Here is a 12,734-nt window from a genome sequence, read left to right as displayed (position 1 = left end):
GAAAATTTTCTCGAGAATCGCTCAAGCTATCACTAATTTGATGAAGAAGACCACTAAGTTTCAATGGGATGAGAAGTGTGAAGCGGCATTCCAAGAGTTGAAATCAAGGCTTACCTCCGCTCCTGTGCCTACCTTACCAAATGAAAGTGGGGAATATGAGGTTTATACAGACGCATCTAAGAATGGACTAGGTTGTGTGTTGATGCAAGATGGGAAAGTAGTAGCATATGCTTCACGACAACTTAAGCTGTATGAGAAGGATTACCCTACACATGACTTAGAATTGGGAGCTGTAGTCTTTGCATTGAAAATTTGGAGACATTATTTATTTGGAGTAAAGTGCAAGATTTATACTAATCACAAGAGTTTGAGGTTCTTGTACACTCAAAAGGAGTTGAATATGAGACAAAGACGATGGTTAGAACTCATTAAGGATTATGATCTGGATTTGAAGTATTGTGAAGGAAAGGCAAACAAAGTAGCTGATGCTCTGAGTAGGAAGTCAAGTCATACAATGAATGCATTAATTTTAGCAAATGAGCTGTGTGAAGAGATTCGTAGGATGAACTTAAAAGTGGTAGAATATGGATATGTGGGTACTCAGTTGAATGGAATGACAATTGAATCCGATATTTTTGAGGAAATTAGAGTGAAGCAAGTTACGGATAACTGGTTAACTAAATTGAAGATGTTGAAAGAGGATGGTCAAGCACTTGAGTTCGAAAGTGATGAAAATGGCGTAATGAAGTATAAAGGAAGATGGTGCATACCGCATGACGAGAAACTTAAGACTAAGATTATGACTAAAGCCCATAATTCACAATACTCAATACATCCTGGTGGTGATAAGATGTACAAGGATCTTAAGAAGAACTTTTGGTGGCCTAACATGAAGCGTGAAGTAGCAGGCTTTGTGGCGAAGTGTCTAACGTGTCAGAAGGTGAAAATTCAACATATGAAGTCGGGGGAAAAATTGCAACCATTAGAAGTACCTGGATGGAAATGGGAGTCGATTTCAATGGACTTTGTAGTAGGATTGCCAAAGTCAAAAACAGGGAAGAATGCCATATGGGTGATAGTGGATCGATTAACAAAAACAGCAAGGTTTATAGCTATGAAGAATACTTGGACAATGCAACAGATGACAGACGCGTATTTTCAAGAGGTAGTAAGATTGCATGGTGTGCCTAAGGACATTGTATCGGATAGAGATTCGAGATTTCTGTCCAAATTTTGGAAGATGCTACATAAAGCAGTGGGCACGATACTAAAGTTCAGTACTGCATTTCATCCAGCCACAGATGGTCAAACAGAGAGAACGATTCAGACTCTTGAGGATTTGTTAAGAGCATGTGTTATGGATTTTGGTGGATCCTGGGAGGATAATTTGATGTATGTAGAGTTTTCTTACAATAATAGTTTTCATTCTAGCATAGGAATGGCACCTTACGAAGCCCTATATGGGAGAAAGTGTAGGAGTCCTATATGTTGGAATGATGTTAATGAGTCGTTGAGATTAGGACCAGACATGATTGAGGAGACTACAAAGAAGGTAAGGATGATCCAAGAACGTATGAGGGGAGCGCAAGATCGTCAGAAGTCGTATGCAAACAAAAGGAGGAGAACATTAGAGTTTGAAGTAGGTGAAAAAGTTTTGTTCAAAGAGTCACCAACCAAGGGTGTCATGAGATTTGGTAGAAAGGGTAAATTGAGTCCTCGTTTTATAGGTCCTTATGAAGTATTGGACCGAATTGGGGAAGTAGCCTATAGATTAGCCCTACCTATGAACCTAGCTAAAGTCCACAATGTCTTCCATGTATCCCAACTACGAAAATATGTCCATGACCCTTCCCATATCATACAACCTGAAACCGTTGAACTTGATGAAACCCTTACCTTTGAAGACAAACCAATAAAAATGCTTGATACCAAAACAAGATGTACCCGGTACAAGGAAATTAAGTTGGTCAGAATATTATGGACGAACCAGCAAACCGAAGAAGCCACATGGGAAATCGAAGTTGACATGAGAAAGCAATACCCGGAACTTTTCGAATAGGTACGTTGAGTTTCGAGGATGAAACTTTTTAAATAGGGGGGTGATGCGAGTCTATCAAACCGTTCAATATTCTTTTAAAACTTCAGTAGTTAACTTTAAGTTCGAGGACGAACTTTTTTTTTTAAGGGGGAGTGTATGTAACAACCGTTTTTTTTAAATAATAATAATAATAATAAATAAATTTCAGAAAATTAAAAAACTAAAAATAAAAATAAAAAAATATAACTCCCCATTAACAATAACTTCCCACTTCTCCCTCTAACTTATAACAACTTCACTTACCTATTATAAGTAAAACCAATCACCCTTAATTTCATTCACATTATTACTCACTTTCTTTCTCTCCTACAACCTGTTCCTCCATCTTGCAATTGCTTAAAATTTAATCAAAAAAAAGGCAAGATTTTGATATTAAAGGTATGTAATTTCATCTCTTTATAATATTGTTTTACCAATTTCAATCCAAATTACACATTTCGTATTTGATAAAAAAAAATTATTTATGATCTTAGTTTTCCGGCGATACGGCAATCACCGGGATACCACCGGCGTGCGACGGCAGCCACCGCCGGCCGGCACCTTCACCTTCTTCCTTCTTCCTTTCTCCCTCTCTCTCTTCTTCCCTTACTCTTCTTTCTTTCTACGTGGTACAGTGGGTTTTTTACCCACTTATTTTCTTTTTTTTAATTCCTTTAACCTTATTATACTTATTATAAAATATTATCTATTTTCTTTTTCTTTTAAATTTTATTATGTTAACTTTTGTTCTTTTCTTTTAAAAATCATTTATAATACTCTTAATATTTATAACAAAATTTTGAAACTACCTTTTTGAATAAATTATATATATAAAAAAAAATCTTTTAATTTATTTATATCGATGGGTTGATCGGGGTATTAAATTGAGATATATTATTTTTCTCGTGTAGACAGCGGATTCGTAGACAGAGATTATTAGGAGCGTACGTTGTCTAGGATCGCGTGACAAGATAATTCTCAATGTCCATCTAATTAGGATTATCCCGTTAGTATTATATGCTAAGTGATAATTAATGTATTTAAATAGAATGCATGGTTATATATGACATTATTTTATATGATGTTATGTTTTATATATTCTCAAATTAAAATTACTATTATTTTTGTCAAACTTGAATTTATAATTATTATTTTGATAAAATTTATATTATTATTTTAATATCGAAATTTGATATGATTTATTTGAAAGAGAAATATTTATGATATTAATTCCTATTGCCACCAATTGATGTTAGAATGATGATTTGAAAAATGAGATTTCAGTTGGATATTCCTTAGATATATATTTATTGGGAAAAATTATGATCATAAAATAAAATGTATAATGTATGTTTGTGTGCTCGCGACTAATTATTAAAATATATTAAATCACGTAAAGTGTAACATGAGGGAAATGAAGCTCTTATATTTGTTGTGATCCAAGTATAAGGGTGATGAACAAGTTGTCCTGTTTGGTTAGTATAGTTGCCGACAGGTATTATTATTTCTGATACTTGATACGATGTTTGGTCTTCCTTCTATTTGTTGTGATCCAAGTAGAAGGGGTGTGCACACTAGGGTTCCCTGAGACTACTCTGCTGGCCTTGAATTATTTGGGGTGACGACCTCTTGATGAAGTAGGTATAGGGGTAAAGCCTCGACCTACTGGCGTTCTCGTTCCCTCAAATTAAAAATTGATTATGTGTTTGTCATTATTAATTATCAAATTAATAAATTGGTTTATATGATATTATATATATTGTTTTCTCAAATTGTTTTCTATTAAACTCAGCTATATGTTATTTTCTAAAATTATTTCCAATTTGATTATATTTTATTTTCTTAAATCATTTTCAAACTTAATCGTCTTACGGGATGGAGTTGGAATTACTCAATTTTCTGATTTTGGGAGTTTTTACCTTGTTTTTCTTGCATTCTTATGTTGCAGGTTATTGATTGCATGGGAATCGTTGAGTGAGGATCACTTACAAATATAGCTTTTATTAGAGTCGTATTTCAGTTCAAATTTTACCTTAGGTTGTTTAAATTTTATATGGACACATATTACGTTTCAGTCTTTTCTTATGTTGTAAGACCCTTTGTTGGATTTAAAATTATTAAGTTATTTCTTAGTCGTTAAGCCTTACATTTATTTTATTAAAAATAGATGTGGCGGTAACATTCTCATGAGTAGGTTTTGGCTCATGTTTTTCATTAAAGGTGTTTTCAAAAATCCGACCTATTCTGAGGGTGTTACAATGGTATATTAGGGAAAAAAGATTTCAAAAAATAGAAAGTATTCTAAAGTGGACAAACTTTTGAAACTACCCGTTATAGTAAGGTGGACAAACATAAAAGAACGGAGGGAATATGTTATTTTTTTTATCAAAAATACTCATAATTTTGTATTGTATATTTCATACATGAATCATTTGCCCTTTTATTCAAAATAAATAAATAGAAATATAAATATAACTATATTAAATATATTATTAAATTTTTTGTTTTTGTTGTGATTTATATATCATGAACTAAACTTTCACAATCATTTGAGCGCATAATGCAAAGATGATCAAATCCGACAATGTATGTAATGTATACAACTATTCAATGTGAAATGGGATATAACTATAATTTAAAATTTATTTCTTAAAATTTTAATTCCTTAATGATACGAATATGTCGTTAAATTTAATAAAAAGTCGTGCATCGCACGAGCACTATCTAGTTTACTCTAGGCATATACCCCTAAAGTTATAATTATTCATAGTTAATCAATAAGTGAGAGTATTGTAAGAAAATCATGAAAAGATTAGAGCATTTTAGGTAATTTGTCCTATAATTAATGAATGACACATATTTACTTTCCAACTCCCTCTAACCTTTTTCTTGAAATTGAACCTTAATGACTATGGTAAATAAATATGGTGTATGATAAAGTAATATCAACATTTTTTTAGCTTAATGCTGTGAAAGGACATGTTGACCTATAACTAATACGAACCCAGTTTCATCAAAATCACTGTCAAAGATTCTACTCAACCATGATCAACAAAGTGGTACCTCAACCATAGACATGTTTTTCAATCCTTTACATACCACAATCTCGCAACGAAGTTGTAGCACATGAGGGGCATTGGTAATTCGGGATTTCCTAGCCAAGAAATCCCATAATTGCTTGGGATTGTCATGATAAGGAAAAGAGGAGGCCACCTTTGGATCCATGCTTTTCAACATCTATGAAACAAGCATTGAATTAGAGGTCTTCCAATTAAGAAGTTTTAATTTTTAAATAGGTGTAGTTATTGTACTATCAATGAAGATGAATTTATGTCGGGATTCCAAATAAAGAGTCATTGCCCTAGACCATTCCAAGTAATTTTCACCGAGAAATACAAGAGGAATATAATTTTCCGGTTAATTGCCAGAAGCAAGGTGGAACACAAAAAGAGGATCAAGCTTGTCATCGTCGTCCATGATAATTACTAACTAAGACTGGCTTGAGGTTGAAGATGAAGAAAAAAATATAAAGGTGGGCTGTGTTATGGCTTTCATACCATGACATATTCAAGCACAAAATATGTGGAAGAAGAATGGTTGTCTTGATCCTTTGATATAAGAAGGATTATAACCCTTAATACACATCTCAATAATCTCTAGAATATTGCATATAACTTTAATACAAAGATAGAGTTGAATGAGATACAAAGAGGAGAATAATGTGAAAATATGGAAAATATATGCATGCCTTGTTACTTACCCTTAAATCCCTCACTCCAAACATAGAATATATGTTGCTTTGTTCTTGATGTCTCATGTTTTCTGTTGCCCACTTTAAGACTTATGACATACCTATTATGTGATCTTTTTGTAAATGTTGTTCTGAATACTTTTTTCGTATGAATTTTATAGAAGTAACAGTGAACACCAGAGACTCTACAGCGTTCTTGGTAAAGCTTCAACACCTTTTGCTGAAGAAATTGTTCGGAAAATAGTCGGCGAGAAAGTTATACCGAAGAAAAGGTGTAAAGTTATGTATCAAGTTAAAGAAATACAAGAAACCAACAGGGGTTGTACTCTTGAATGAAATGTTGATGTAAAGCTTGTTATTTTTAAAGCATTAGAACACTACCAGAACAGTTACAAACCATCTTATAGAGAAGAGATTGTCCAGGATAGAATGGACTATGGTAATTCATCTCATGGGAAAAGTTTTGGATTTGATGGCCAGCTCATACTGCGTAGACATAGGCACAATGACACCCCAAAAAGGAATAATTAATTTCAAAACAATTTCAACAGAAATAGAGACTCCTGCAAAACATGTCCATCTCAAGCTTCCTAACTAAGATGATTTAATTATTTGCACGATTTACTGCACTAAGAGCAAACAAAGGCTAAAACTTTATGTTATGAATGGTATGTGTGACTTGAGTGCACAAATTAAAGTGTGTATTCATGTGTGTGACTCTTGGTTTGTGGAATGTAAATCGGTGTAATTATGTGGAGAGTATTCATGAGGAATTATGAGTGTTAATGAAGATTAATGAAGAAGAAGAAGGGACTTGATTTATGATAGCTCGATCAAAATTCTGACAGAGGAATCAGAAAGGTCGCTCGACCTACCCGCTCGACCGAGCGAGCCATATTGGTAGGTCGAGTGGTCAGACAGAATGCTCCAGAATGTAGCTGATGTTCGCTCGACCGAGCCACTCGACCGAGCGAGCTCCCTGTTTCGGTCGAGCGGATCCTTTGATATGCATGGGATGCTGATTTTGACCTTTCAAGTTCTTGGAGTTATTTCATATTATTCATTACTCTATATTAACTATGTATTCAAAGTGAGCTATTGATATTCATGTACCTAGTACTATATATATAGAGCTCTCATACTCACACATCAAACACATAAAACACAACCCCTAAGCCAAACACATAGCCTTTTGTTTTTATCTCTTACTCAGTTGTAATTCTTCATTAAGAAGTGTTGTTTATACTCTTTTAAAATAATATAAACAAAAACTACACACCACGGAGGACGTAGCCATCATTGGGTGAACCTCCTTAAATCCTTGTGTCTCTTTTGATTAGTTTACATTGTCAAACGTTGTTTTGTTCATTGTTGTTTGTATCGTTCTTAGCATCGTAACGGTTTTTGGCAAACATTTTCAATTGGTATCAGAGCCAAGTTGATTTTACGGTGTCTTAAGAAGTTGTTATTTGAGAATCATGACTACAATGAAGCTTGACATAGAGAAGTTTGATAGAAATGTAAATTTTGGCTTATGGCAAGTCAAAATGAGAGCCATTTTAATCCAAAATGGTGTGCATAAGGCCATTGATGGTGTAGATAAGATGCCGGAAGGAATGACCGCATCAAGGTGGGAAGAGATAGACTCAAAGGCGTTATTGGCAATTCAATTATGCCTTTGCAACGAAGTTCTAAGAGAGGTTGTTAAAGAAACAACAACCAAGGGGATATGGGAGAAATTGGAATCACTCTATATGGCCAAGAGTGTTATCAATAGGCTACTTTTGAAAAGTAGACTCTACGATCTACGCTAGGAGGAAGGTAAATCTTTGAAACCTCACTTAGACAAATTTTATTCCATTGTTATGGATTTACAAAATATTGATGTCAAGCTTGATGATGAAGACTTGGCAATTTACCTCTTATGTTCTCTACCCCCTTCTTACAAAAACTTTAGAGAAACTCTACTTTATGTTAGAGATAATTTGAGTAGTGATGATGTGAAGAATGCCTTGACACAAAGGGATCTTATCGATTCACAATTATCACAAAAGTCACAAAGCAATGCTAGTGATGGGTTGTTTGTGAGAGGGAGGACGCAAGAGAAAGGTTCCACTAGTAGGAGTGGAAACAAGGGTAAAGGAAGGTCCAAGTCTATTAGGCCAAATAAAAATAAAACTTGTAACTATTGCAAGCTTAAGGGCCACATAAAAAAATATTGTTGGAAGTTGAAGAAGAAAAGTGAAGAGGAGGCTAGGGAAGGAACTAGTAATGCAAATGCTAGTTATGTGAATGATAGTGATGATGGTGATGTATTAGTCGCCACACATGAGTATAAAGATAACAATGAATGGATTCTTGACTCGGGGTGCACATTCCACATGACTCACAACAAAACTTTGTTCCATACATTTGAAAGTGTTGATGGGGGAAATATTACTTTAGGAAACAACACGATTTGTAAGTTTGTTGGGATTGGGAGCATTAAAATCAAGATGTTTGATGGAATGGTGAGGACCTTAACCGATGTAAGGTATGTTCCGGGCATGAAAAAGAATCTTTTATCTTTAGGTACTCTTGACAAGATCGGGTGTGGAATCACTTGTGAAGGTGGAGTTATGAAGGTTGCTAGAGGCTCACTAGTTGTGATGAAGGATAAGTTGAATGGGAGTTTGTATGCTCTTCAAGGTTCAATCATCCTTGGCTAGGCAAATATTTCCACAAGCACAATGTCCGATCATGACACCAAAATTTGGCATTTGACGCTTGGTCACATGGGAGTAAGAGGTATGTTTGAACTCTCTAAACAAGGTTTATTTGATGGGAAGAAATTTGGGAACCTTGGGTTTTGTGAACATTGTGTTTATGGGAAACACAAGAGAGTTAGTTTCAAACCCGCCATTCACAATACTAAGGGGATTTTAGACTACGTCCATTCCGATTTGTGGGGACCTTCACGAAAGCCCTCGCTTAGTGGTTGTAATTACTTGCTGACCTTTATTGATGATTTCTCTAGAAAAGTTTGGTGCTACTTCATAAAACAAAAGAATGAAGTTTTTGATGTCTTCTTGGAATGGAAGAAGATGATTGAAAAGAAAACCGGCATTGTCAGACATAGAACTTGTGCAGATCGTCCTCAACAAAATGGCGTTGCGGAGAGGATGAATAAAACATTTTTGGAGAGGGCTCGGTGTATGCTAAAGCAAGCGAATTTTGGGAAACAATTTTGGGCCGAAGCGGTGGCTACGGCATGTTATTTGATCAATCGCTCACCTCATACCGCCTTGAAATTCAAGTCGCCACAAGAAGTGTGGTACAACACTCCGGTAAATTATTCTAGTCTTAGAATCTATGGTTGTCCAGCTTATATTCATATAAATGATGGTAAGTTAGAACCTAGGGCTAGAAAATGTATTTTTGTGGGATGTGGAGTGGGTGTAAAGGGGTATAGGGTGTGGTGTAATGAATCAAAGAGAATAATTGTTTCTAGAGATGTTGTTTTTGATGAAAATAGTATGTTTGTATCTAGTATAGAAAAATCCAGTGAAAATAATGTAAATGATGATGCACAAGTGGAGGGTCAACCTCCCAATATTGTAGATGATAAAATTGATGATGATGATCAACAAAGATCTCCATCTTTGTCCACAACTAGACAAAGAAGGAAGATCGTGGCTCCAAGGAGGTATATTGAGGAATGTGACTATGTTGCCTATGCTCTCAACATTGCTAGCAAAGTCGAAGGGTTACATGAACCGAGTACGTACAAAGAGGCTATGGCCTCAAAAGACTCAAGCAAGTGGTTGATAGCTATGAAGCAAGAGATGGAGTCTCTTGCAAAGAATGAAACTTGGAATATAGTTGAAGCACCAAAGAAAAAGAAAATTGTTGGGTGCAAGTGGATATTCAAGAGGAAGGAGGGTCCTTCTAGTGACATTCCTCCCATCTACAAAGCAAGGGTAGTTGCAAAGGGATACTCTCAAATTGAAGGTGTTGATTTTCATGAATTTTTCTCACCAGTGGTGAAACACTCTTCTATAAGGGCATTACTTGCTTTGGTGGCAATGAAGGATTTGGAGTTACATCAATTGGATGTAAAAACGGCGTTTCTTCACGGTGAGCTTGAAGAGGAGATCTTTATGAAGCTACCGAAAGGTTTTGAGGTAGCCGGTAAAGAAAATCATGTGTGTAGATTGAAGAGGTCATTGTATGGGTTAAAGCAATCTCCGAGGCAATGGTACAAAAGGTTTGATTCCTTTATGATTTCACATGATTTTAGTAGAAGTTCTTATGATAGTTGTGTCTATCTTAAGAAATTTGAAGATGGTTCTTTGTTATATTTGCTCTTATATGTTGATGACATGCTAGTAGCATGTAGTTCTTTATTTAAGGTGGAAAACTTGAAAGAGTTGCTTTCAAGTGAATTTGACATGAAGGATCTTGGTGAAGCCAAGAAGATTCTTGGGATGGAAATTTTAAGAGATCGAGCTAAGGGTATTCTATACCTTAGTCAAAGGAAGTACATTGAGAAAGTTGTGCAACGTTTCTCTATGGATGATGCTAAAGGTGTGTCTACTCCTCTTGCTTCTCATTTCAAATTGTCCAAGAAGTTGTGTCCACAAACAAAGGCGGAAGAAGAACAAATGGTAAGAATTCCATACACTAGTGCCGTTGGTAGTGTTATGTATGCCATGGTATGTTCCAGACCCGACATTGCTCATGCGGTGAGTTTGGTGAGTAGATATATGTCTAATCCGGGAAAAGGACATTGGGAGGCACTAAAGTGGTTATTGAGGTATTTGAAAGATACTTCTAATGTTTGTCTTATGTATGGGAAGAATTCAAGCGAGCTAACTGAGTTTTGTGACTCGGACTATGGTGGTGATCTAGATAATAGAAAGTCCACAAGTGGGTTCGTGTTTACTTTGGGTGGTTCGGCGATAAGTTGGCAATCATCTTTGCAAGATGTGGTTGCTCTTTCAACAACCGAAGCGGAGTACATAGCCGTGGCCGAGTCATTCAAGGAGGCAAAATGGCTTAAAGGTCTTGTTGGTGAAATGTGCAATAAGGTGTGTGAGGTAAGTGTGCATTGTGATAGTCAAAGTGCAATACACTTGGCTAGGAATCAAAATACATTTCATAGAAGGTCCAAACACATTGATATTAAGTATAATTTCATCCGGGATGAAGTTGAGCACAAAAGGGTGTTATTGAAGAAGATTGACACTACGGAAAATCCGGCCGACATGATGACAAAGTCATTACCTACTACCAAGTTTGAATTATGTGTTGACTTGGTTGGTTTAGCTCCTTGCTTGAGATAATGCCTTTAGGGGCATTTGAAGTGTGTATGTTTTTCTTTTGTTTATGAAGTGGATTGAGGAATGTTTTTGACTTAGGTGAACTCAAGTCAAGAAGGAGATTGTTATGAATGGTATGTGTGACTTGAGTGCACAAATTAAAGTGTGTATTCATGTGTGTGACTCTTGGTTTGTGGAATGTAAATGGGTGTAATTATGTGGAGAGTATTCATGAGGAATTATGGGTGTTAATGAAGATTAATGAAGAAGAAGAAGGGACTTGATTTATGATAGCTCGATCAGAATTCTGACAGAGGAATCAGAGAGGTCGCTCGACCTACCCGCTCGGCCGAGCGAGCTATATTGGTAGGTCGAGCGGTCAGACCAAATGCTCCAGAATGTAGCTGATGTTCGCTCGACCGAGCGAGCTCCCTGCTTCGGTCGAGCGGATCCTCTGATATGCATGGGATGCTGATTTTGACCTTTCAAGTTCTTGGAGTTATTTCATATTATTCATTACTCTATATTAACTATGTATTCAAAGTGAGCTATTGATATTCATGTACCTAGTACTATATATAGAGCTCTCATACTCACACATCAAACACATAAAACACAACCCCTAAGCCAAACACATAGCCTTTTGTTTTTATCTCTTACTCAATTGTGTCTCTTTTGATTAGTTTACATTGTCAAACGTTGTTTTGTTCATTGTTGTTTGTATCGTTCTTAGCATCGTAACGGTTTTTGGCAAATATTTTCACCTTAAATATCGTAATTGTTTCAAATCATTATCGGCTAATTCATACCTGCTTGCTGCATTCACTTAAGTATACTGCTGGAAGAAATTTTTCGAGCTTCACGATGAATAATCAAGATCAATAAACTATCTTTGGATTACATGAAAAAATTAAATCGAACCAACTGGGTTCATAAAGAGTGACGACACGAACCTACAACTGTTATACTGAACATTAAACCTATTTATGTTTACCATTTGTATATTGTTACATACGGAAAAATCTAGCATGGACAAAGATTTATGATCCTTCTACAAAACATTAGAATAAGAAATCAACTTAATTTTTTTTTTATAATGAACTAGGAATGCATTATGCCTATACTACCTCAGTTCTAAATTACTTGCAAATATTAGAGATTTTCTACTATTTATTCATCACTTTTAATATATGATAAGTTTATAATTTATAAATTAAAATATAATCAAATGAAATCTTATTTGATTCATATCAATGTAAAGATTATTAATTTAATTAATACATTAGACTTCATAAAAAAATTAATTATTGCAAGTAATTCGGAACAAATTGGACTTTTGTATACTCACTTGTGTATTTGTGTTTTGTTATATCACGACAATATAATTCTACAGCTGTGTTCCGTCGGTGTTATTGGGCACTACTTCTTCAATGTTCATGAACTTGTTGGTCAAATCAAGGTTTTAAACACTGGTATAGTTTCAGTCATTCAGAACAAAAAGTGGCATCAAAGTGTCCTACAGAATGTAGAATGACCATTATACCCTCCATTGTCAATAAACCCATTTTTGGTTTATACCCAATGACTTCTTCTGCCTTCCATATGA

At 35.2% G+C, this 12,734-nt stretch overlaps 1 protein-coding gene across 1 annotated transcript; it reads left to right on the top strand.

The window, feature by feature from the left end:
* Window positions 1–1,438: 1,438 nt before the first annotated feature.
* LOC130823335 (uncharacterized) lies at window positions 1,439–2,059 on the top strand. Its single transcript, XM_057687953.1, has one exon. It carries the CDS (start codon window positions 1,439–1,441, stop codon window positions 2,057–2,059), a length of 621 nt encoding a protein of 206 aa, XP_057543936.1.
* The last annotated feature ends 10,675 nt before the right edge of the window (window positions 2,060–12,734 follow it).

The sequence above is a fragment of the Amaranthus tricolor genome, chromosome 9 (genome assembly GCF_026212465.1).
Source record: "Amaranthus tricolor cultivar Red isolate AtriRed21 chromosome 9, ASM2621246v1, whole genome shotgun sequence".
Classification (NCBI taxonomy): Eukaryota; Viridiplantae; Streptophyta; class Magnoliopsida; order Caryophyllales; family Amaranthaceae; genus Amaranthus; species Amaranthus tricolor.
The sequence above is the reverse complement of the archived record's forward strand: the minus strand, read 5'-3'. Positions and strand labels throughout refer to the sequence as shown.